General features: G+C 41.8%; 1 protein-coding gene and 1 long non-coding RNA gene across 2 annotated transcripts in view; one reads left to right on the forward strand and one right to left on the reverse strand.

The window, feature by feature from the left end:
- On the forward strand, nt 1–26,257 carry TTC23L (tetratricopeptide repeat domain 23 like). Its single transcript, XM_077816734.1, has 11 exons — nt 1–65; nt 509–698; nt 7,663–7,786; nt 12,877–13,027; nt 14,204–14,329; nt 14,572–14,749; nt 17,902–18,010; nt 20,572–20,699; nt 22,570–22,719; nt 23,211–23,293; nt 26,218–26,257. The coding sequence occupies exons 1-11, from the start codon at nt 1–3 to the stop codon at nt 26,255–26,257; spliced, it is 1,344 nt and encodes a 447-aa protein (XP_077672860.1).
- Nucleotides 9,357–26,620, reverse strand: part of LOC144264846 (uncharacterized) — a 23,578-nt gene continuing 6,314 nt past the window's right edge. The window contains exons 2-4 of the long non-coding RNA XR_013346118.1: nt 13,181–13,408; nt 11,353–11,385; nt 9,357–9,378 (exon numbers count right to left, since the gene is read on the reverse strand). This is a non-coding gene — a long non-coding RNA (uncharacterized LOC144264846). The remainder of the gene's footprint in view (nt 9,379–11,352; nt 11,386–13,180; nt 13,409–26,620) is intronic.

Consider the following 26,620-nt stretch of genomic DNA (forward strand, 5'->3'; position numbering starts at 1 on the left):
ATGTTGCAAGATAGCCCGATATATATCCCTACAGATTCAAGCCATAGTGCTGTGGACTCTCACTTGTAAGTTATTAAACTTTTCTTTTTAAAGGGTGATCTTTATTTTACTGTCTGCCCCTTATCTATAAGTCTTCACCTTTCCCCCCTTCCCCACTGTAGTAACCATTCTCTTTGTTTTATTGGGTTATAAGTTAAGAGGGAGCTTTTATCATATTGATCATTCTATATGGATTTTCTTGTAAATTTATTGTAAAGCTCTTTTCTAAGAGGGAAAAGAAGGGTTTTGTAAATAAAAATAATCTCCCATCAGACAGAAAAGTGTTTTAAAAAAAAAATCTTATAGCCAGGTTATAGGCTGTAGCCTAATTGGTAAAGGTAACACTGCTGTTATGGTTATATTTTTAAGCATTATTCCCAGTTTTATGTTTAAATGCAGTGTCACAACTAACAGATGAATCTGAAATAAACATCATCAGTAATACAACCTTATAATATATTATGATCAGGTCCCAGGAAATCAGCACCACTGTCTCTGAACATCTGGATGAGTCAAACAATGAGAGCACAGCAAGAGATAGTGAAGGAGAAGAAAAGAAAATGAGGGAAAAGGCACTGCCTATGGACTGTGCTCCAGCACCATATGAGAAATTAGAACAAGCACAGAAGATGGCAGAAAAGTTCATTAAAGAAAAAGAGGTAACAGGAATTGGACCTGGCCCTTTTGCTTATGTTGCTTTTTAAAAATCCTCTGTTTATTCATTTCTGTTTGAAACTCCTCAGCATTATCACCAACAGTGTGAGAGTGGAAGCAGTGAGGTTACTTGGAAAAGTGTCAGATTGATAGTACTGAGAACTGAAATTCTATAATGATTTATTGGTGTAAAAGGATAGCTGGCCTCATGTGGTTAATGCACAAGACTGGGACTCGAGATCTGGGGTCAATTCCAAACACTGCCACAAACTCTTTGTGGCCTTGGGAAAGTCACTTCATCTCACTTAATCTCAGTTCCCTGTCAGTGAAGTGGGAATAATAAGTCTGCCTTTGTCTGTCTTGTCTATTTAGATTGTAAACTCTTTGGGTAGCGATTATCTCATGTGTGTTCAGTACATAGCACAATGCAGCCTTGGCATCAGCTGCAGTCTCTAAGTCTAGATCCTCAAAGGTACTGTACTTAGGCACCCAACGCTGATTGATTTCAGGCTTAGGTGCTACTGTAATACAAATAATAAATAACATAACAGGTGACTGGAAGCAGTAGTTCCAGCTTCCTTGTGTGTTACAGCCCTGACTATGAGGGAAGGATAACAATAGTTAAGGTTAGTCTTCGGCTCTTGGTCAAGACTGCACAAACTAGTAGCACGAGTGGCAAACTGTGACTGTACTATCACAATAGGCACTCTGTGTGGTAGGAAGTGGATTGAATGACTCCTTGATTTCACATAGGCTACCTATAAGTCAGGGGAGGGTAGTGATTTTGGGTGACTGTCAGTTTAGGCTGACTCAAGCCAATAACCATGAGGTCAGAGGTTCTCTCCCTGTTACAAATACTTGTGTCATGCAGCCCGCAATGAAGTTATTTCTTCTGTAGGAAGTGAAGTATCTCAAGGCCACGTTTAACAGATCACAAGGTCCCACTGCATAATTTTTAAATAACCCATACAAAGGGGTAGTAGGTTTGCTGTTCTGCTGTTGCATTACTTTATTTTAATTGCAGTAAAGCTGATGTTTCGATCATCTTTTTCCCAAGTAGGGAATTTCTGTTGTAGGAAGCAGCCAAGTCATACAGTTCCTAGCAGGAAAGATTCAAAGAATTAGCAAGCATTTTTGGGAACCCAAATATAGATGTTGAGCCTAATAATAGCAGTGGTGGGATGTTCATCATCAATCATGATGTTTCTGATAACTCTCAACAACCCTGGATATTAATAGTCGCATGGTATTTGCAATCTTGAAAAATCTTTTTAGCCTGCTACTGAGGCTCCTTCCCACCAGCTTTGCCTGCGCAAAGATCTCCTCATCGGCTCCCTCTCATTGCAGCTCCTCCACATGCCCATTCCTTATGCCAAGACCACCACCACCAGCCTGTTTCCAATAAAAGGAATTCCTTTACTCGCTCTTTCTCACTGTGAGTGGGAGCTCTGTTGGAGGAGAAGGCATTTGTAGAGGCTGGTAGGGGCAGTGTACTGGGAGAGAAGCTGAGCCCTGATTGGGGGTGGGGCTTCTTGATTAGAGGTCCTATAAAGGTAGCCAACCACTCAGGCAGTGGCACAGGAGCCAGCAAACAGAGCTGTAAAGAGGGGAGTTTGAGTGGGAGTTTGCAAGGGGAGTTTGAGGTGAAGACTAGGAGAACCAGGCAGAGGAACAGACAGGCTAGTGAAGGAAGTGCGTGGTGTTCTGGCAGTGTTGTGGTGCTCATTGGGGGTTTGTTTTGCTGTGGATGGTGGTGTTTTGGTTTGGTTTGTGTTTCCCGGACTAACAGGACTGAGATGGGAAGGCTATGACAGATACAGGGGCGGCAGTGATAGCGACCCAAGTAGTTGAAGACACAATGAAGATGACTGGATATAGAAGCTGCGGCATGTACATGATCCTGGAGGGGGTACCTGAAAAGAGTTTTGTCTGCATGAAGTGCCACCAGATAGAGCTGATGGAAGAAAAGATCCGAGGATTGGAGATGCAGGTGGAAACTATGGTTGAGTTTAGAAGGGGGTTTGGACAGATATGGAGCAAAGGCATGAGGAGGCTCAAGGGAAAAACTCAGGCTTGCAGATGGAAGCAGGACCAAAGAATTCTGAGGGAAGACTGCTGGGTGAGGAAAGTGGACAGTGGAAGCATGTGATTAAGAGAACCAGGCAGAAGAAAAGACAGGCTAGTGAAGGAGAAATAGAGCTCAGGAACAGGTTTGCAGAGTTGGAAAATGAAGAAGGGGCACAGCAGGTGGTCACTGAAGGTGAGAGGGCAAGGAAGAAGAGAAGAGCAGCTAGTCCTATAGGAAGAGGGGAAGTCATTGGAGATAACACCAAATATGAGCCCCAGCAGGATACAGGATGGGTTGCAGAGGATTGCAAGGGAGAATAGGAATCGAGACAACTTGCAGCCAGAGGGAACAGGATAGACCGGAGAATCGCACCTTCACCAGGAAAAGGCAGATCTACATGATTGGGGACTCCTTACTGAGAAGACTAGACAGGCCTGTAACAAGAGCTGATCCAAAGAACAGAAGGGTGTGCTGATTGCCAGGTGCTAAGATACGGGATGTGAACCTGAGGCTGAAGAGGATCCTAACGGGAGCGGGAAAGAATCCTTGTCCTTCATGTGGGAACAAATGATACAACTAGATTCTCGCTGGAACGTATCAAGGGAGACTATGACAGACTGGGGGAAGACACTTAAGGAAATCGAGGCTCAAATGATCTTCAGTGGGATTCTACCTGCTCCTAGAGAAGGGCAACAAAGGTGTGACAAGATTATGATGATCAACAGATGACTCAGGCAGTGGTGCTATAAGGAGGGCTTTGGGATGTATGGCCACTGGAAGGCATTCATGGACAGAGGACTGTTCTCTCGGGATGGACTTCACCTGAATAGGGAGGGAAATGGACTTCTAGGATGGAGGCTGGCACAACTGATTTAAGAGAGCTTTAAATTAGGAATTTGGGGGAGGTGGTTGGGAGATGTCCAGATAATCTCCACCCCAGATTTTAACATTGAGAGGGAAGAAAACAAAGTAAGAAAGGATACAGCCATGGGTAGGAGAATGGAGATAAGGAGGAAGGGTAGTGTAGATACCAGTCTAATAGGTGATACTGGTGGTAGAATGTCTGTGCCTAATAGGGTAAAGAATGTGAGTGAAGCCAAACAGCAAAAATTAAGATGTTTGTACATCAATGCGAGGAGCCTAGGTAACAAAATGGAGGAACTAGAGTTACTGGTGCAGGACATGAAACCAGATATTATAGGGATAACAGAAACATGGTGGAATAGTAGTCATGACTGGAGTACAGGTATTGAAGGGTATGTGCTGTTTAGGAAAGACAGAAATAAAGGCAAAGGTGGTGGAGTAGCATTGTATATCAATGATGAGGTAGACTGTAAAGAAATAAGAAGCGATGGAATGGATAAGACACAGTCTGTCTGGGCAAAAATCACATTGGGGAAGAAAGCTACTAGAGCCTCCCCTGGGATAGTGCTTGGGGTGTGCTATAGACCAGCAGGGTCTGATTTGGATATGGATAGAGACCTCTTTAATGTTTTTAATGAAGTAAATACTAATGGGAATTGTGTGATCATGGGAGACTTTAACTTCCAAGATATATACTGGAGGACAAGTGCTAATAATAACAATAGGGCTCAGATTTTCCTGGATACGATAGCTGATGGATTCCTTCACCAAGCCGTTGCTGAACTAACAAGATGGGATGCCATTTTAGATTTGGTTTTGGTGAATAGTGAAGACCTTGTAGAAGAAATGGTTGTAGGGGACAACCTTGATTCGAGTGATCATGAGCAAATTCAGTTCAAACTAAATGGAAGGATAAATTAAAATAGATCTGTGACTAACTTTAAAAAAATTAAGGAAATTAGTTAGGGAAGTGGATTGGACTGAAGAACTTGTGAATCTAAAGGTGGAGAGGCCTGGAGTTACTTCAAGTCAAAGTTGCAAAAACTATCAGAAGCCTGCATCCCAAGAAAGGGGAAAAAATTCATAGGCAGGAGTTGTAGACCAAGTTGGATGAGCAAGCATCTCAGAGACGTGATTAAGAAAGAGCAGAAAACCTACAAGGAGTGGAAGATGGGAGGGATCGGCAAGGAAAGCTACCTTATTGAGGTCAGAACATGTAGGGATAAAGTGAGAAAGACCAAAAGCCATGTAGAGTTGAACTTTGCAAAGGGAATTAAAACCCATAGTAAAAGGTTCTATAACCATATAAATTAGAAAACAAAGAAAGAAGCGGGACCGCTAAATACTGAGGATGGAGTAGAGGTTAAGGATAATCTAGGCATTGCCCAATATCTAAACAAATACTTTGCCTCAGTCTTTAATGAAGCTAATGAGGAGCTTAGGGATAATGGCAGGAAGACAAATGGGAATGAGGATATGGAGGTAGATATTACCACATCCGAGGTAGAAGCCAAACTCGAAAAGCTTAATGGAACTAAATCGGGGAGCCCAGATAATCTTCATCCAAGAATATTAAAGGAACTGGCACATGAAATTGCAAGCCCATTAGCAAGACTTTTTAATCAATCTGTAAACTCAGGGGTTGTACCGTATGACTGGAGAATTGCTAACATAGTTCCTATTTTTAAGAAAGGTAAAAAAAGTGATCCAGGTAACTACAGGCCTGTTAGTTTGACATCTGTCGTATGCAAGGTCTTGGAAAATTTTTGAAGGAGAAAGTAGTTAAGGACATTGAGGTCAATGGTAATTGGGACAAAATACAACATGGTTTTACAAAAGGTAGATTATGACAAACCAACCTGATCTCCTTCTTTGAGAAGGTAACAGATTTTTTAGACAAAGGAAACGCAGTGGATCTAATTTACCTCTACTTAACTAAGGCGTTTGATACGGTTCCACAAGGGGAATTATTAGTTAAATTGGAAAAGATGGGGATCAATATGAAAATTGAAAGGTGGATAAGGAACTGGTTAAAGGGGAGACTAGTGGAGTTCCTCAGGGATTGGTTTTGGTACCAATTTTATTTAATCTTTTTATTACTGACTTTGGCACAAAAAGTGGGAATGTGCTAGTAAAGTTTTTGGATGACACAAAGCTGTGAGGTATTGCCAATACAGAGAAGGACCGGAATATCCTACAGGAAGATCTGGATGACCTTATAAACTGGAGTAATAGTAATAGGATGACATCTAATAGTGAAAAGTGCAAGGTCATGCATTTAGGGATTAATAACAAGAATTTTTGTTATAAGCTGGGGACTCAGTTGGAAGTAACAGAGGAGAAGGACCTCGGAGTATTGGTTGATCACAGGATGACTATGAGCTGCCAATGTGATGTGGCCATGAAAAAAAGCTAATGTGGTCTTGGGATGCATCAGGCGAGGTATTTCCAGTAGAGATAAGGAGGTGTTAGTACCATTATGCAAGGCACTGGTGAGACCTCATCTGGAATACTGTGTGCAGTTCTGGTCTCCCATGTTTAAGAATGATTAATTCAAACTGGAACAGGTACACAGAAGGGCTACTAAGATGATCGAAGGAATGGAAAACCTGTCTTATGAAAGGAGACTCAAAGAGCTTGGCTTGTTTAGCCTAACCAAAAGAAAGCTGAGGGGAGATATGATTGCTCTCTATAAATATATCAGAGGGATAAATACCAGGGAGGGGGAGGAATTATTTAAGCTCAGTACCAACTTGGACACAAGAATAAATGGATATAAACTGGCTATCAGGAAGTTTAGACTTGAAATTAGATGAAGGTTTCTAACCATCAGAGGAGTGAAGTTCTGAAACAGCCTTCCAAGGGGAGCAGTGGGGGCAAAAGACATATCTGGCTTCAAGACTAAGCTTGATAAGTTTATGGATGGGGATGGTATGATGGTATAGCCTAATTGTAGCAATTAATTTGACTATTAGGAGTAAATATGCCCAATGGCCTCTGATGGGATGTTAGAGGGGGTGGGATCTGAGTTACTACAGAGAACTGTTTCCTGGGTGTCTGGCTGGTGAGCCTTGCCCACATGCTCAGGGTTTAGCTGATCGCCATATTTGGGGTCGGGAAGGAATTTTCCTCCAGGGCAGATTGGCAGAGACGCTGGGGTTTTTCGCCTTCCTTTGCAATGTGGGGCACAGGTCACTTCCTGGAGGATTCCCTGCACCCTGAAGTCTTTAAACCATGATTTCAGGACTTCAGTAGTTCAGACATTGGTTAGAAGTTTGTTACAGGAGTGGGTGGGTGAGATTCTGTGGCCTGCGTTGTGCAGGAGGTCAGACTAGACGATCATAATGGTCCTTTCTGACTTTAAAGTCTATGAGTCTATGATCCTTTCCCAGGGAGTCCCCCATTGGCTTCCTCCTGCACCTCGAATCTCTGTGCAGACAGACAATGGCAAAGCTTCGGTAGCTACAAATATTCATATTTGTACCTTGAGGAGTCTCAAAAACAGCCCTGTTAAAGGTTCTGAGCTAGAGTCCGTGCTGCATCTCCTGCCAGAAGCAGTGGGACCCAGGTGGAGGAAACATACATAGGTGGCTTTATGCCATCTTTGCACTGCCCAGATTCTGGGCTTCTGCAGGGGCTGAAATGGCTCTTTTGTGTAAAGTAGTACAGCCCTTGGGGATGCTCTAAGTTAGAGCAGCCAGGCCTGGAATCCCAGTGGCTCTGAGCGTTACGATCACTCTCCCTCCTGCCTTCAGCCCCGGCCTTTCCTCCTAATATGGGCAATGCAGGGCTACTTATTTCAACCCTATGCTGGGGAAATTCTCCCTCACCTGTTAATGCTCTGGAGATGGGGACAAATCTGACCCTACAATTATAAAACAGACTGATTCAGAGCTGTGATATTCTAGTAACAAATGCACAGAGAACACATAATTTTATTCTAACCAATATGTAGACACTTCTCCACCTCGCTTGGAGAAAACTCTGGGGGCAGGATGGTTACACAAAAATAATTTCTACTCTATTTTGTTCTTCAGGTATATAAAGCCAACAGGGAACTTATTAGATGTGTGGCTCTTACTAGAATTATTTATGGAGACTGTCACTGGCAACTGGCACAAGCATTCGCCAACCTGGCTCACAGCTATTTAATACTTCAAGGTAAAAATCTAATTTCAATTGTCCCACATCAAAAACTTGGAAGATAGTGAAACTGGCTTCACTACTTTGATCGGGCAAATATTTATGCCTGTCGTCCCATAATGGGACTACTGGATGAGTAAAGTTACTTACATGCATGTGTGTCTGCAGGACTGCTCCATTAATAATGAAAGCACATGTTATGGTAGGATTCACCGGATGGTGATATTACACAGAATTTTACAAGTTCTTTTTACCGTGTAAGCAAGTTTTTACTTGCTGTGATGCAAGAAATGCTGTGATGGTGTTACTTTTGTTATGAAGTTGGCCTTGGAGAGAATCTCTGGCAGATAACAGAGTTTACAGTCTGCTTTATTTTCTATATTTGGAAAAAATTCTGGAGACAAAGTAACGTCCTGGGAACGCCTGTCTGAGTCTTCTGGAAGAAGAGATTGCCTGGGTGCTGTTTGTAGCGTTCTCTTTTCCAGGACTGGTGTATATGTGTAATAAAGCAAGTTATATCTAGGAGATACCCAGAATATGCATCACTGATTTCTCCTTCAGTGCGAAGCTGACCTGCAAGGCCCGCGACATCTGCTACTACTAGACAGGGGCAATGGTGGTGTCAGAAGCAGAATTCTAGTATCAGTAGAAGGATCCATGCACATTTTCACCTCAGAGTGCATAATAGTTCATTTTTTCCCCAATACTAGAGATCAGTGAGCTAAATTCATCCCTGATGTAAGTTTATTGGAGCCAAAGCTGAGTCAGTGATTTGATGTGAGATGAATGGACCCAGACCGGAGCACATTATTCTGCTGCCGATTAACAGAGGGCTAAACCGATGATTGGAGAGTTTGAGCATTTATTCCCCATGAAGTGCTGGCCAATTTGTTTAGAATTCTTCACCTTGGCCTCAGTTTTCCTCAGGTGCTTAACATACATGCAAGATCTATCTAGGGTTACTCCGAGATAGACTGGGTGGGAATCTGTGTTTCAAGCAATGTCCATTGAGAGCAAGATTCAGTTCTTGGTCTGCTCTGGTTTCGTAAAGATGGAACACACTGGAAACTGTCTTGGTCACACTTATTGTAAATGCCACTGACTACAGTATTCAGCCATCTTAATCAAATCAGCATGTAGGGTGTCTTCAAGTTCTTGGAATGATGCTTGGATGCCTAAGCAAATGTCATCTGTGTATATGAAACTGCAGGACTGGGTGTATGTAAGGTCATTTATGTACAGGTTGAAAAGCATTGGTACCAGCACAGAGCCTTGGGGTAGACCATTGGTTTGTCTTTTCCACGCAATAGCTCTGACTCCTATGTACACTCAGAAACATCTGTTGCAGAGGACAAGGTCAATGACATTGACTACCCATGCTGGGAGTGCTCATGATAATTTGACTAAAAGTCCCATGTGCCAGACTGTGTGATATGCTGGTCCAGCAATATGGCTCCCGTCTTCAGGTTTTTCTGAAAACTGTTTTCAATTAATTTTTTCAAAGCAAGCACTTGATTGTAGGTGCTCTGACCTCTCCGAAAGCCTGCTTGCTTAACGCTGATTGACTCCATTTCTGGGAAGATCCGCTGAAGAATGAGATGCTCCAGGACCTTGAATGGCACAGACAACAGAGATATTAGTCAATAGCTTGCAACATTATGTGGCTCTTTCCCCAGTTTCAGGAGAGCAACGACTTTTGACGTTCGCCATGTCTTCAGAAGTTGCTTTTCACTGACCTCTCATGTGAAGAACTGCACAAACCACTGGTGAGCCTGAGTCCCAAGATACTTCAAGAACTCTGGCGATATGTTGTTATAGTCAGCAGCAGGGCTGTTCCTAATGTTACTCAGAATATTGTTGAACCTGATGGCTGTGAGTAACTCTGTGTTGCCAAGTGTTGTTTCTCTGATGGAACTGACACCATTTGTCATGGACTTGTTGTCTTACATGCGTCTAATTTGGGGCCTTTGACACATTCAGGAGACGGCTGGCAGCTTGATTTGGCATGACTGGTCGGCAGTTTTGGGTTGGTGGTTGCTGAGCTCCACCAAGACAACAAATCAAATTCCAGCACTTCCGGCTTGAGTGGGGCATCTAGATTCTGAGGTGTCCTTTCCCATTGTGCCCATCCAGTAGCATCTATTAACTCAATGAGGTGATCAGCAATATGTGGATCACCAGAGGATTTGCACTGAGTAGTTTAGCACATTCAGCATCAAGGCATGGCGTATAGACTGGACGGTGGCCACTAAGTAGGGATGTGCATGTGGCTTTGAAGATGGTTCCTCAGAATCAACTAAAAGCTTCGCTATTAGTAGGATGGAAACCTACTGTATTAGTAGGACGGACACTGAGTTTCAAAACAAGGTTTGAGAGTTAACTTCAGCTCTTTGGTAGGAAATAATGATAGGCACCTTCCAGAAGAAGAACTGAAATCATGTTGTGTCCGTATGTTGTGTCGTCTTGTCTATTCCATGAGCAGGCAATAGCAATGATTACAAATAGAGGGGAATAGAAAAACAGGGACACAAAATCATTTTAAAAATGGAAGTGGAGCTACATTCCTCATTTCATAATTTCACCTTCCAAAGTTAACAATGAAATAAGAGAAAATGTTCATACTCCATAATGCTCATTGAGTTGCAAGCCTAAAACACAGTTCCTAATAGGAATTTTATGGATTAAATGATTGTGTACTTCAACTTATTTTTCTACTAACTCTGTTACTCACAAAAAATGTTCGATGTATAAAACAAGTTTTCAACTTTTTTTTATGCATATCAGATTAAAAAATCTAGCTCCTGGAAGACCTCAGCAATTTCAACCAGTGCTTTCCTGGTTTCATATGCATTCCTGGATTGCATCAAGATATTTCTGCCTGGGGAATGGAACTATGTTAACATATACGTTAAGAGTGAGAGAATAATTGCAGTGACCTATAGAAATTTGCAAGCTGGAGAAATGCTGCCATCTAACTTTAGTTTGAATTAAAAAATGAACCAGTGTATTCCCTGGGCACAGATCTCTAAAGGACAGTCAGCATTAATATGCTCTGAGTGCTATTGATGTTAAAAAATACAAGAAATGGTGCTTGTATCAAAACTGAGTAAATTCTTTGAGTTTCATAATCACAGAATCCTAAATGTCCAAGGACAATTTCAGAAAATTAGATATCCTTGCTCTCAGACAGATCCCCTTATGTATTTGCTTACATCCTCTTTATCAGTGTCTAAGGGATGTAACTCATGCCAGGGAGACGGAAGACAGTGTAAATTAAAGTAGTAAATAAATGTGGATAGTCCACTGAAACCTCTGTTCAATGTGCAATGCTTGTCAAAAAAGGAATCAAAATATATTAAGAATGGCATACAAAACAATACTAAAAATATTGTAATGCTGATTATAGCTAAAAATATGCTATAGCTCAAACAGGAGTTATAGACTTGATAAAGAAATATTGGGTGAGATTCCTTGGTCTGAGTTGTGTAGGAGGTCAAACTAGATTATCATGATGGTCCCTTCTAGCTTTAAAAATCTATAAATCCATAATTCCAATATTATATAAATCAATGATATGCCCTCACCTGGAATACTGTGTTCAGTACTGGTCACCCCATCTGAAAAAGGAGATAATAGAAATAGAAGTAGTTCCTTCTCCGAAAACCAAAACTAGGGGACATTTAATGAAATTGAAAGGCAACAAAATTTAAACTGATGCAAGAAAACACTTTTTACATAACATAATTAAGCTGTGGAACTCATTGCCACCCGATATAATAGAAGGCAAGAGTTTAGTGGGACTCAAAAAAAGGATTAGATATTTGTATGGATAATGAGACTGTCCCCAATTACACTACCGTTAACTTTTAAAATAATCTTTGTACAGTCATAAGCCAGCCACTAATTGATCGAGGTTAGGAAGAAACTTCTCCTATGTCCAGGTTGATTCATAATTGTTTACTTTAGAGGTTTTAATCTTTCTCTAAAGCAGCTGATATGGTCCTAGATGAACCACTGGTCTGACCCAGGATAGGAATTCTTCTATTTCTATGTTTCTATGCATTGCCTGTATAAAGCACTATGACCCAGATTTTTAAAGGTATTTAGGCATTGCTGAGCTCAGCATTGCAATGATTAACTCATTTAGGAGCCTAGATCTAATTTTCAAAAGGGATTTAGGAGCCAATGTCACACTGAGCACAGCAACATGTAAATATCTTTAAAAACCTGGGCCTGTGTGTGCTCGCTATAGAGATAAGTAGTCAAAAGAAAAGTCTGTGAAGGAATAGGGAAAAACATCTTGCAATGGATCTATTTTATCCTGGTTACTCTCCTTTGCTGGTGGTGAAAAAGAAGATATGTGGAAAGAGAAAATTGGTGGCAAAGATCCCTGAAATGGGATTATGGTCAACTGTTTCCAGCTCAGCTGAGGATTTGCTTTTGGGTATATTGATATGTTTTCCCAGACTTGAATATGGCACTTATAAACCACAGTCCCACAGAAATGGAATCTGGAAACTGCTATATGCAAATACTATACTCAAACCTACTCTGCTTTCCTGGCTGCTGCATAATTTTATATATAACAGGCAGTTGTTTTCTGCCTGAAGGTCCTGCACCCATCCCAAGGGGAGGGAAGGTGGGGTTGTGCTGGTTTGGACATACCTGTCTTCATTGTATGGTGCGTGGGAAGAGGGATGCATTAGGACTAAAGATTAAACAGAAGCTTACTCTCTTAAAAGGTGTTTCACCTGGGGACTGTTATACCATCTGTGACTCTGCTGGGTCCCTTCATCTGCCTGTTTTCCCTACATGTAACATCGTCATCTGCATAATTGTTCTGAAGGCTATTGATTATATCTGTTAAATATCTTTAAGGGATTATATTCCCCCCTGAAATTCTCCTAATTGTTTTCCTATACATCTGGTATGAAATCCTGGACCTCATAAAGTTAATGGCACAGCTTCCTTTTGGCTTTAGTAGAGCTAGAGTTTCATCCTTGTCTAAACTGAATCTCTTCAGAGAATCTCATAGTTCAGGTCTTATTTTCAGTTTGAAGTTGCTGATGATGTTTTTGTTAGCAAGCTCATTCATTGTCTTCTCCTAGGTCTTCCTGCACAGGCCATAGAGCATGCTGAATCAGCCAAACGTATCATTCTGACAGGGATTCGTACGCCTCCAGAGGACAAAAGAGAAATATTAGGAACTCTTGTGACTATCTACTATACCTTGGGCGTAGCACATCTGGCACAAAATAAATATCCTTACATCTGACAATACTACTTTATTATTAAAATGCCTAATACAGAATGTTTATTAAATATATAATAATCATTGGTACTTATCATATAGTGTTTTTCCTCTCCCAAGTGCTCCATACAATAACTAATTAATCAAGTGGTAGAACATACCTGTGAGATAGGTGGGCAAGTGTTCTTATTTCAGGGGGGGAAATCAAGGCCAAAGAGGTTAAATGACTTTCTTGAGACTACAGAGGGGGTTGATATCAGAGCCAAGCTTGGAACTAGAAATATGGCACATTTTTAACAGTCAGGGTGATTAACCATTGGAACAAACTACCACAAGAGGTGATGGATTCTCTCTCACTTGAAGTCTTCAAATTGAGAGTGGATGTCTTTCTGAAAGATAGGTTTCAGTCAAACACAAGTTATTGGGCTCAATATAGGAGTAACTGGATGAAATTCTGTGTCCAGTGCTATACAGGAGGTCATACTAGATTTTTTTTTTTTTAATAGTCCATTCTGGCCTTAAAAAATCTGATAACTGGCTCCCAGTTCTGCACATCCACTACACACTTTTACCCACCAATCTTATTTTGTTGTTACATGTTAGGGCTGTGCTCAGTTCCTGATAATTTTATTTCTCTTTGAAGCTTTGTTCCAGAAAGTTATATAAATTAGGATTTCTACAGTGGTGAAATTTCACTGGAAGGCTTCACCAAGCCAAAAATCCTACATGAAGCCCAGATGAAAAGTCAATGCAAAGAATTTTAAACCATTTCTTGCTTCCCCACCTTCCCTCATATTCAAGCTCTCTCTAAACCCTGTCATCTTGTCTTGTTCATTCTCTCTTTAATTGTAAATGCTTCAGGATGGAATATGGCCAGCCCCTATGTTTTGGAGAACACCATCTACATTTGCAGATCTTTCTAAGTGAAGACAGCAATGGATTTTTATGAATAATGTAATTTACTACGTCCTGTAACTGAGAGTTCCCATCTGCACTCAAAGCTACCTATAATTGAGTGTCAGGATATCCAAAACAATATGCTTCAGAATGGTATTGATTATATTGCAAAGACAGTTCTGGAAGCTAACACCTGCACAACTTGTTCTTTTCTGGTTAGTTTCTACCTACATGGTTTTCTTTGTTTACTAGCATGTATTTTTGGTGGTTTTCCTTGACCGTTCCACTGGCAAAGAATCCTATCTCAGTCTGCGGAAGGCAGAAAGACTCATGGAAGAACTTCAAGAACTGGATGGGAGAGTGATCATGGGATTAAAAATATCTGAGAAAGATTTAGTCATTGCATTGGGCAGGTAAACACAAAAAACAAAATGAATGCCATGTGTGTGAGCACGTGCTTGGGCTTTTATGTAAATGGTACCTTACTATTTCTTTTGTAACAGAAAATGGATTAGTACAAGGGTAAAAGACTTCCCTGGGAGTTTTGTGTGTGCAAGGAAAACAGGATGAGGGCCTCTGAGCCTGTCTCATGCATCCACTGATATGGACAATAGTCTTTTTACTAGAGAACCTAACTTTCACCACTTTCTTTCAGGACGTGTTTGCAGCAAAACAAGTTTGACTTTGCCGTGGGTTATTTTGAAAAAGCTGTTGATGTAGTAATTTTAACTGAAGGCGATACGGCTCCAGAACTGATAAAGATTTATCAGAAAATTGCCCAGAGTGAGCAACTGAAGAAAAACCATGGAAGAGCCATAGCGTATTTATTAGAGGTAAGAAGTCTCATAAATCTTTTTAGAGCAGCAGGACTCACTAAAAATCACAGCTCTTAGTTGCTATGATTGAAGTTAACTAATTTGTTTGATATTAACTTTAGCAAGGATCAGCTGAAGAACCCTAAGAGGAAACTTAGCCAATGATGTGAACACGCTATAGGGAAGCATAATAGCCACTTTTCCCCTTACAATTGGCAACTAGGAAACTCATTGCTGACATAAGCAGGCAAGATTTCATTAACGTCAGTGGAGTTATACCCACTTATCCCAATTGTGAATTTTACCCCAATCTTGTTAATGAAATTCCTGTCCACATTAGCAAATAATTTGAGTGCTTATTAAAAGAGCTTTACTAACATATATAGTTAGTGATGTTCAAATTGTTACAGAAACTGTTCTTGGAATTTCTTTAGAGAGTTCTGCTCTAAAAAATGACTCTCTAAAATTCCCATACATGAGTCCTGTTTGTGTCTCAATTATTTTCTTATCAAACTGTGCTCAGTTTACAATTAAACAAAGATTTTCCCCTAACTGCCAGCTCTGTGAACCCAGCCTGGGATCTCCTGGGGCAGCACCTGTAATAAAGATGCTGCATGCCAAATCATGTCCACAGAGACACTTGTTCAACCTTAGAACAGTCAGTGGTTTGTACAGATGTCACTGATTTGCTCTGTAATTGCTGCTTAGTAAACAATTCTGGTGATGATGCACAGTGACTTGAACCCAGCTTGGTTTCCCATTGCTATGTGGGCTCTGAAAGGAATATTTTGTCACTAAAGTCAGCAGATGTGACTCTGAATAGTCACAGACACATGGTCTGAAGAAGAAGGGGCAATTTTTGCCAAGTCACTTTGAGTGGAACTGTATTTTAAATGATCTTCTTCATAAGAGATGTTGCTCATTAATCATATGTGCTAAACATTGTTAGCAGGGTTAGAGCACTCAGACATGACAATGATGGGAGCAGCATAAGAACCTGAACAGAACAGAAGAGAACATGGTTCCTCTGAGAAATCCTCATAGCACAGTTTAGAAATTGCATCCAGAGTTGAATTAGAGCTAATTCACCAAAGACCTTTTCTACCTGACGGACCCTTGTTCCCAGTCACTCTGGATAGATCCAACTTTTTCCCACTACTCTTTTTCCCAAGCGAGGTAGTTCAGCTAGTCTAAGGTTACCCTGGCTGCAAGCAGCAGTCAACTGTGTGTTGCACTGCCATCTGCTGCTCTGCCTCAGTTCCTGTGAGAAGGGGTGTATAAAATATGTACCAGGGAGTCATGAGGAAAGTCCCAAGCTTCAGCTCCACAGTGAGGCTGAGTCTTCCCTGCAGAGTTAACCTAAATTTTATTAAAGCTAATGTTAAAAATAATTACATAATACATAGGTTGGGAAAAGAGTGTCTGTACATCTGGGTATAGTGTTTAGATTATCCACAAATATAAAAAGGAAAGGAGGACTTGTGGCACCTTAGAGACTAACCAATTTATTTAAGCATAAGCTTTTGTGAGCTACAGCTCACTTCATCGGATGCTCAAATAAATTTGTTAGTCTCTTAGGTGCCACTAGTACTCCTTTTCTTTTTGCGGATATAGACTAACACGGCTGCTACTCTGAAACCACAAATACAAAGTTAGTTTTTTAAAAGTCATATGATACATAGAGCACATAATCAGCAATAATCCAAATTTAGGTGAATAGATTTAACAATATAGTTTAGATATTAGAATCCAAATACTTGGGTACATCACTCATGAAAAGTTGTACAGAGATTTGGTTGTGGAAAGCAAAATATATCAATGAGTGGAGATTGTCCCTCAGTAATTGAGAATTAGGTTGGTTGTCCATTTAGAAAATACACTCCATAAGGAAAATATTTGTTACTTTTCTGACTGCGCTTCTCATCGGCACTCCAGCTCATCCCTTCTGGTATTGCCGATGTCCAGTGATGCGTTCTATGTAGATGTTCCTTGACCACCTGATAGCATCCGACACCCTGAGTTGCCACATCAGCCAAACGTAGCATTGACCAATTCTGCATTCTCTCAGCACTCACTCGTTACTGGGATCCCATGCGCCTAAGGCTCCAACGATCAGTGCATGTGTCTGGACCTGGTAACTCTTAGCTCTCAAGGTTTCAGCCAGTGGGGCATATTTCTCTATCTACATGAAAATTAACTCCTTCTGAGTTAGCCTACCTCAACTGAGAATGGCCACACTGGGGAAAACAATAAACACTGGACCTGCACAGAGTGATTGTGTTAGCTGCTGACAAGTTGTGCTAATTTGAGGTATAGCCTCTATTCCCCATTGGGCCAGACAATTTGAGTTAAAAACACTACTACACTGGTGTTAAGGGTTTTTAATGTGTGAATGGTACCCAAGTTAGAGGCAACACTCAAATTAACTCTGCAGTGAAGACAAGCCCTGAGAAAGAGAGTAACTAGGGATAATACAGTTTCTCCTATTCTAATAAAGCTCCTTCTATGATATTAGAAGAAAGTGACTCTTTCTGTGATTCTTTACTATTGTCACATGGCAGCTTTCTGCAGAATTTTGATCCTCACACTCTGTGGGGTCTGAAGACTGAAGAATTTGACTTACACTGCCTGCTGCATAAGGCAAAACAGTGGCTGCTTGCTTTGAAACCAGGCTAAACTACTTACCACTGGTTAAATAAACCACTCCCACCTTTACAGATCCAAAGGATAAAAATTAGAAACGGATCCAAACCAGACACCCAGCTTCAAACACCACCAACTTGTGTATGTTTAAAATCTAAATCTGGACCTGAATCAGAATTTTAATGTAGGTGCAAAGCAAAACCCTGGGTACAAATAGCTCTAACTTCTGGTGGGTTGGAAGCTTCCACTTCTCTCTAATAATAATAAAGATTTATTTATTTAAATATTTGCTCCTTGGGGGAGAGGCACAATCTGAGGAAAAGAGATGCTGAGTCCTGGTTCAAATATTGTGAGTTACACTGCTTTGTTTGATGAAATTTTCCTGTTCCAGAGGGTTGCCTTGTTTCTGCACCTGTGGCTAACTCGGCAAAGGTGGTGTCTATGAAAATACCCATCTTTGTAGACAGTCTATTTACTGTTCTTGTATGCAGTGTTTATTTAGCATAAATAATCTCCATCTTTGTTAGGCTCATTCCATTTGCGTGGCTCTGTACAAGCAACTTAGTGTTGAAGCTGCTCAGACGGGCTTGTTGCTGGGCAAAGCTTATGCTGCAACTGGAGACCAGCAGCATGTTGGTGAGTAAGGAAGAAGTTTACTGTACCAGAATTATGATCCTTCTAGGGCCTAATGTAACGCTATAACAGGCAGATGAGCCAGAAGATTCTAAAAATGTACACAGCCTATTTAGGAATATACACACTAGTAAAAATGAGCTGACCTATGGAATATTCAACACTTGAAGTTTGTGGGATCATTGCCTGGAACTGGCACTTCACTCCACCTGCAGTGGGACAAGTTCTGCCCACAGTTTACCCATGTAAGCCCCACTGAAGCCAGTGGAGGTTGCACAGGTGTCTCAAAGCAGAATCTGGACCATTGCATGTAGCAGAAGATGAAGTACTATTTTCTAGGCAATAGCACCTGGAAGTTCAGGTGTTTAATATTCCTTGGATTGGTGGATATTTTTTTTTCAGTGTGAATGCCCTTTTCTGCTGTCCTTAATGGGAGTTGCCATTGATTATAATTCATTTCCATTGACTTCAGTGGGAATTTTGAATGTAAGGAATGCAGTAATGGACATTTGCTGTGCATCTCTAGAGCTTTATTAAATGACAAAAAACTTCGTTAATGCAGAATTAAGGTTGTCAGGTGCCCTTCCAGAATGTCAGCAAAACTCAAACCAGGAAATACCAAGGTAAGGTTGCACTGGCATTTACCTTAAGTGTGTAGGTTTTGCTTTGCACCTACATTCAAATCCTGATTCAGATCCAGATTTTACTTTAACTGTGCTGGCAGTAGCCACTGGGAATTATCCGCATGTGCTCCAGCTGCATTCCCTTTCTGCTAAATGTAGTTGTATTTGAACGGTGGAGGCATATTTTGGAGCAGCTTCGGAGAGCTGTATTTGTGATATCATGAGATCTGTATCTGAGTCCCTGCCTACGTTCTCACCTAGATTTGCAGTTGATTTAAGTATTACCTAGCCACAGTAGTATAAGACTTTGCTTTTATATAGTGTTTGTCATCAGCAGAGCTCAATGGAAAGAGGTATGTGTGTACCTTGAAATTTCAGTCTGCATCATTTCAACACAGAATTGTGTAGTTTGTGTCAGTAGCAGGGCACTGGGGTCTTCTTGCCATGGGTATTGTTAGTAGTGAGATGGGCTATGACAGCAATCTGTGGATGTAATGATGGGTAGGGGAAAGTACAGGTTTAGTTGGTATCCTGTGTGAAGGTGTTGTAAAAGGCTATGAAGTGGCTGTTCAATTTTACAAGTGTGGTATTCTGTCAGGGGAGCAGGCTCAGTGTTTGAGTGTAGGGCGAGGGCGGGAAGCACCTGCCCATTACGTGAAGGGGCAGAGTGGGAGTCTGTGTTTGTATAGGTGTTGTGGGCATCACTCAGAGGGCAGAGTTAAGGTTACGTGAGTGTCTACCTTAACTATATTTCCTGGTTTTCAGAAGTTTGAGTTTTGCTGAATTCAATGTTCTGGAAGGGCATGAGCTATCACCATGCAACCTCAACTCTGCATTAGCCAATTTTTTTGCCATTTTTTCCTAGTTTAAAAAAAAAAACAGAAATGTTTGTTATAGGAGATAGTGGTCATTTAGACAGTTGTAGTTCTCATCTAGGTTTGCAGTTCATATGCTACTATAGCTAGGTAATAATCAAAAGACCTAGCTTTTGTATAGTACTTTTCATCAGTAGAGCTCAAAGACCTTTACATCATTATCCCCATTCTAGAGATGGGAAACTCATGGGTCTTTAGATTACATAAAGTGAGTTTACTGGTCTGAGTCCAGACCCCAGTGAACAGATGTCCCTAGCACAAGCATTACCATTCCACCCAATACCTTCGAGAGCAGTCTCAGCAGAAAGACCCAGGAGCAAATACCCATGGAAGAGTTGTCACTTTGGATGGGCTATCACCAGCAGGAGAGTGAATTTGTGTGGGGGGGTGGAGGGTGAGAAAACCTGGATTTGTGCTGGAAATGGCCTAACCTGACGATTACTTTAGATAAGCTATTACCAGCAGGACAGTGGGGTGGGAGGAGGTATTGTTTCATATTCTCTGTGTATATATAAAGTCTGCTGCAGTTTCCACGGTATGCATCTGATGAAGTGAGCTGTGGCTCACGAAAGCTCATGCTCAAATAAATTGGTTAGTCTCTAAGGTGCCACAAGTACTCCTTTTCTTTTTGCGAATACTGACTAACACGGCTGTTACTCTGAAACATGGAAACTGAGTTACCCTTACAGGTGGTCTCTCCAAGGGAAGGTTGAGACCCACTGGCAGGGCAGTGTGGTGAAGCCCATACACACACTGCTGTGCTTTGCCTGTTCTGTAGGTAAATTAGACTTCAGTCTAGTAGGTTTTCATGTGCATTAAAACTATTTTGTTTAACCTTTTCTTATTAAAATAACTTCAGACTTCAATGAGGTTGCTTGGGATGTAAGTAGGGTCAAAATTTAGCCCTCTGCATTTAGGGAAACTAGATACAGTTTTTTATATCCACCTAGTTAAATTACTAATAAAATCCACTATTTGTATGGGATTGTTACCTGGGTTGGAGCTGAGATGTCCTATTCTAAAAGGGGTCCAGTCGGTCAGTAATAATTACTGTGCTTATTTCTAGGGGCGGCTGAAATGTATTTTACAGAGAGTCTGGTTGCATATCGGGCAGCACTGGGTGCAAAGGATTCCCTGACACTTTCTGCCATTGAGGAATTCAGTAAATGGCTTGTACATGTAGGGAAAAACCAGGTAACACCAAATCCTAGCTTACAAGCTTACTTGCATGCCTTAGTGCTTGCAGCCATCTAGAATGTGTATGTGCAGGCGTGTGTCAGAAAAAACACACCTCCTTTAATTGCTCTCTGGTGCCATCAGCTCCAAGGGGATGTTATGGCAGCCAGGGATGAGCGGTTTGCAGGAGTAGGCTGGCTGCCCCTTCTACACCTATCACAGGAAGGCAGGGTAACATAGGAGCCACTTCACCAGCACTGTGCGACTGGAGGATCCCCCTACACTGGATCCTTCATGGACTGTAAAGCAACTTCGCACTGGCAGTACAGCCCAGAATCCATGGCTCTCTGTCATTCTGTCTGTGTGGGCAAGGGGGAGCTAAAGAGCAAACAAATAGCCGCACTGCCTAACATGGAATCTTCATGCAGCTTGGCATAGCCATGTATCATCTCACTTGCTTGGCAATGTCAAAGGAGATAACGATCCTGCTCCCACTCAACTCAGTGAGAAAACTCCTATTAAAGGCAAGAGGAGAAAGTACGGACATCCTATAGTTCTAGGTCATCTTATTAATAATATACCTAACAGTGCATGTTAAGTGTTGTCTGAGCACTTAGTCAATGTTCGGGGCCTTGCCAGGCTGTTTCCATTAGGAGGAGAAATGGATTATATGAGTTACGTATTCCTTTGTAAATAAACAGGATTGCACCAAAGTCTTATTTCCCTGAACACAGTAGGAGAAAACAGCAGTTTCCTTGCTCACAATTTCCATGCCTGCCTTTTCAGTCAGTTCTGTGCCCCAAGAAGGTCTGTCTCCAATCCCTCTCAGGGCCGTGCTTACACCCACTTCCCTCGCTGTGTGCTGGCTTTCTCTTGCTTTCACACAGACACACCAGCTGCAATTAGTCAATGCCTCCAATGCCTACATTTGTAATCAGCTCCCAGGAAAACCCCCCTGCTGACATGGCTTAGCTTCATCTTCTCCTTGCATACAGCCTAGTGCCTCGGGTGGTAGCTTCTACTACCTCCAGCTAGCATATTCCATGAAGGAGCCTGACAGCACCCATCAGCTTTAACAAGATCTGTGATTACCTATAGCTCAAAGACACACTTGATGGCAGCCATTAACACTTTCTAGTATAACAGTAGGTATACAGGGGTAAGATACTGGTCCCACTGAAATCAATGTGCAGGCAGTACAGCCCAGAATCCATGCTATTGACTTCAGTGAGGCCAGGATTTCACCCCTGATTTCTCCCATTTTTGATGAAGATCCTGTTTCTACGTGTTCTGATTCCTCTATAAGCAATATTTGATGGACAGAAGAGGTTTTTATACAACTTTACTCTCCCTATATTCTTAAAAACTAAGCACCCTAAAGGACAGCTCAATTAAAAGTAGGGGACAAAAGGTAATATTTTCAGAAGCGCCTAAGCACTTCAGAAAATTTTGCCCTAAGATTATTTTTAAGCTACAGCATCCTCCAATGTTTTTTGTGGTACATAATGCAAAATAGCATTTACATTGACATCATAGTGTATGACCCGTCACATGCTTATTGTTGAAATACTGGACATGTCCTACATTGACTGGACATGGGACACAGGACATTAGGTGTCAAATAACAGATGTCTCATAGAGACAGGTGGTCACCATACCACACTTCCTGAGTTTCCATTTCGTAGAAATTAAACTATTAGTCTTAAAGATCAGTGCATAGAATTATACTCTGTAAGGATTCCGTATCATTGGAGAATGGCTGTAGATCCCAAAAAGCATCGGTGTTAAACTCCAAATGAGTTAAACATGCATCAGTCAGTCATTTAAAGATGCTGATCGAAAAATGAATATATTTTTGTGCTAAGTTATGTTGCATTTTTCTCTGTAGCAAGCCTACAGGCTGTTGAAAGATTCGTTGAAGTCCATCATAGACACCTATGGTGATTTTAGTGAGAAGGCAGCTGAAACTTACCATATCATGGGCAGTATCTGCCTGGCAGAGGGAAAGATGAGAGAGGCTTACCAGCTGTTCAATAAGGTAATTATAATTACATTGCTAGTGATTTTCTTGGATTTACTGCCTCATAGTGATTGAAAATGTAAATTAATTTTCCAAACTATAAATCCTGCTAGAGATATCAGGCTTTATTTCTCTATAGATTCTCAAGGAGTCTGATGTGAGGATCTTATTCATGTTAGTAATGAGATTTGCCTACATCAACCTGCCATCTGTGCCAAGTCCACACAAAGGGATTTAGAATCAGCAGGTAACTGAAGATACAGCAGGCCAGCAACTATGTAGCATACTTACTCCCTTGCAGAACCCCTGGATACTGGATTGGCTATCTATTGGGATTTAACAGTGCTGATGAACCGCCATGACAACTGCTACCACACAGCTGGGGAGAACCACTGGAGTTCCTTTGCTAATATGTAGATAACTAGGCATAATCAGTATTTGTGCAACTTGGTTGATTTTGAAGTTGAGTTATACAGTGTATCACTTCTCGTTCATTTTATGCTAAACAGTGTTTGCAGATTCAAACAGCTGTTTATGGACCTCGCAACAGGAAACCGAAAGAGATGCAAGAGCTCCTGAATGCATTAGAGAGGTGATCTCATCAACATTGTTTTTTATAATGTAATATTGCATATTGTCAAGATGTGGTCCCTGTCTCAAGGCATGTAGCAGCTTGCTAGTAACAAATGTCCATATGCAGTACTGAGTCTTGTTTAATATAATGAACAAAATTAAATAGGGATTTCTGGGATATGGGGGGCTTGGTCTCTGTGTTGCAGATCTGGAGAGGCACAGCCCAGGAGTAGGGAACCAAATGGCTTTAGAACACCTTTGTGCCATCTGGATTCTAGGCTACTGGGGGCAGGCAGCAAAATAGCCCCCCACCATAAGTTAGAGCAGCCTGTAAGCACAACCTGCCCAGAGTTGCCAATGGATTGTACAGTAGTCCAGCTACCCTAGAACATTCAGTGCATTGCTGCTCCCTCTCCTACACACCATATGTTACAGGGCTGCTTATGTTGACACCTCACCGCTTCTGTGCTGCGGGAGTTTTCCCCTCGCTTCTGTAAAGTCACTGTATATGGCCACAGCAGCATAGATGGTATGGAGTGGATGCCAGAATCGGCACCTGGATATTTCATACAATGCAATTAACAATGGCACCAATGGAGTCTTTTGCCATTTAATTAGTAGGTTCTAATTTAAATCAGGTTAGCAGTGCCTGAAAGTTGTTACCATCTGATATTTGCTCAGCCAAAACAGGTTTCTAAAATTTCATAGGTCATTTATTCGTACTGAATTCTATGCTAATTCTCCATAAAATCCCCATCCTGATTGACTGCTGCTCCTTTAGAAGTTAATGTAAGGATTAGAGACTAGGTCTGCAACTGTGAAAATTAAGCTTTAAACTGTAGCAATTTCAGTCAGAATGATGTTCTGTATTAGCCTTTTTTGTGTCATTTACTGATTTAACCCCTGAACTGTAAAACATACTTGCTAAACCTTGTGCTGCAGAAATTACTTGTGTAGAGTACTTTACAAGACATAGTTTAGACAGGTCCCTGCCACAAAGAGTTTACAATTTAAACTAGTTGCAGGTCATTCTTTGTTTTCAGTCCATCCAAGAGTGGGAGTAGATAACACTGTAGAGGATAAACAAAGAACGGGTGGGAAAAAGAAGTGGTTCTTAAGGAGAGATCTAAAGAGAGCTAAAGCGTGCTTAGTACACAGGAAACAGAATCATAGGCTGTGTGACACAAGGCACAAAGTCATGAGTGGAAGGGACCAAATAGCCATTAAGAAGAGAGTAACGGGCAGGCAGAGTGTCTAGCAGGAATACAATAAAGTGAAGGCTATGTGGTATTAACTATTCGTTGGCCCTTGGCCAAAATGTTAACCAGTATTCAGTAGCCCACTTGTTTCTGTTAGAAATCGATGAGTCAATATTTCTTTCATGCAGTCCTGTTTATTTGCAAAGGATGTACACAAAGTCCTGTTTCTCTGAACACGATAGAAAAAAATGACAGCAGTTAGTTTCCTTGTTCAGAAATCCAAATGGGTCTTCTCAACCAGCATTTTGTATAGTTCACGCCTGGCTTCCTCTCAGGACCAACCTCACACTGCTTCTCTCACTGCCTCCTGGCTTTCTCCTCCTGACAAACACAATGCTCTGCCAATCAATGTCTCAGCCCCTGCATTTTCAATGTCTCAGGGAAGCCCCTTTTATTCTCCCTGAGTTAATTCTTGCTCAGACCTTTCTCGCCTTGGATGGTGGTGTCTATTGTTTTGGCTGTCTTTCTCCTTAGAAGGAGCTTAATTGCTTCTTCCATTTACCCTAAATAAAAGGAGGCTGGCGTGCCAATCAGCTTTGAGGTCTGTGACTGTCTATAGATCTAAAAACTCACTTGATGGGAGCCTTTAACCATGGCAGCATAACCTTGTTATCAGCAAAGTGCCAATAATGCACTCATCCCTCTGAGGCACAGGAGATAATGCAGTCTTGCCTCCAGAATTTACATCCTAAACAGCACGGGAGAGACCATAAGTGAGAGAGTTAAAGCAATTCCTTGTCACCTTTGGAAAACCTGACGGAAACACTGATTGTCTCAGTTTCTCCAGTACTTTACATGGCCCTAAAATGTTGTGGTTTTCTTGTCAAATGATCACCGTCTTCCTGAATCAGAGGGTGAATCTCTAAAGGCAAGATGTTTGGGTACGATTTGGATAGGGCATTTAGTTACTACTGTGTTGGGGGTGATATAAGAATCTAGACCAGGGGTAGGCAAACTACAGCCTGGATCCAAAGCCCTGACAGCCCATGGGATTGCCATCCCCGTGGCACCACGTGCCCCGCGCCACTCCCGGAAGCAGCCGGCACCATGTCCCTGCAGCCCCTGGGGGAGGGGTGGGGCAGAGGGCTGTGCGCTGCCCTCGCCTGCAGGCACTGCCCCCCGCAGCTCCCATTGGCCAGGAAAGGGGAACTGCAGCCACTGGGAGCTTCGGGGGAGGTACCCGCAGGCGAGGGCAGCGTGCAGAGTCCCCTGCTTCCCCACCCCCAGGGGCTGCAGGGACGTGGTGCCGCTGCTTCTGGGAGCTGCGCGGGGCCAGGGCAGGCAGGGAGCCTGTCTTAGCCCTGCTGTGTGCAACTGCCAGGCTAGACCCCGCAACCCAAAGCCCTCCTACACCCCAAGCCCCTGCCCTGAGCCCTCTGCCACACACTGCACCCCAACCCCTGCCCTGAGCCCTACATTCATGGCCGTGCATGCAATTTCTCCACCCAGATGTGGCCCTCTGGCCAAAAAGTTTGCCCACCCCTGATCTAGACAAATGGATAAGCATATAACTTGTATAACTAATCTGAGCAGTTAAGTGTCTCATTTTATAACAAGGCAGGTCTGCTGACATTCTCCTGTTTGTCCAGTAAGTAGAATTTTCAGGGATATGTAGTCTACAAATAAAGGAATAGGAAAATGCCAAGAAAAATAAAATGAACTAAATGTGTTTCCTCTACTATAGGTCTCCAACTGTCCATGAAGAGAACAGACTTGTGAAGTAGAAAAGACAGATGGTGCTAAATCATACTGTTGGCAAAAATCTTGGATCCTTAGCAATTGTGACAGCAGATGAAACCAGAAACTAAGCTGGAAGATTAATTGGAGAACTCAAGTACGTTGTAGTTGTTATAATCAATTCAACAGAAAGTTCTGTAAATGTTTGCTTTAGTTTAGGAAAAAGCATCAACCTTCCAGGTAAACTTCCCCCTCCTAGTCTCCTTTCATTTTCTTTCTTACTGTATTTTGAAGGTCTGGGTCTAACGGTAGCACATCAGATGTTTTACTGAGTATTAAAAAAATGGGCATAAGTTACAAAAGTTGTGAATGCAGGACTCCCTTTGGAAAAGATATCTGAATACACGGTG

Source organism: Eretmochelys imbricata, chromosome 5 (genome assembly GCF_965152235.1).
Source record: "Eretmochelys imbricata isolate rEreImb1 chromosome 5, rEreImb1.hap1, whole genome shotgun sequence".
NCBI classification, from domain to species: Eukaryota; Metazoa; Chordata; order Testudines; family Cheloniidae; genus Eretmochelys; species Eretmochelys imbricata.

What these genes read in the sequence shown, in the direction of transcription:
- TTC23L (XM_077816734.1), top strand. Translation starts at nt 1, where the DNA reads ATGTTGCAAGATAGCCCGATATATATCCCTACAGATTCAAGCCATAGT. An exon ending in GCACATCTGGCACAAAATAA is followed by an intron (nt 13,028 to 14,203) that starts ATATCCTTACAT and finishes TGACCGTTCCAC; the next exon opens with TGGCAAAGAATCCTATCTCA. An exon ending in CCATAGCGTATTTATTAGAG is followed by an intron (nt 14,750 to 17,901) that starts GTAAGAAGTCTC and finishes CATCTTTGTTAG; the next exon opens with GCTCATTCCATTTGCGTGGC.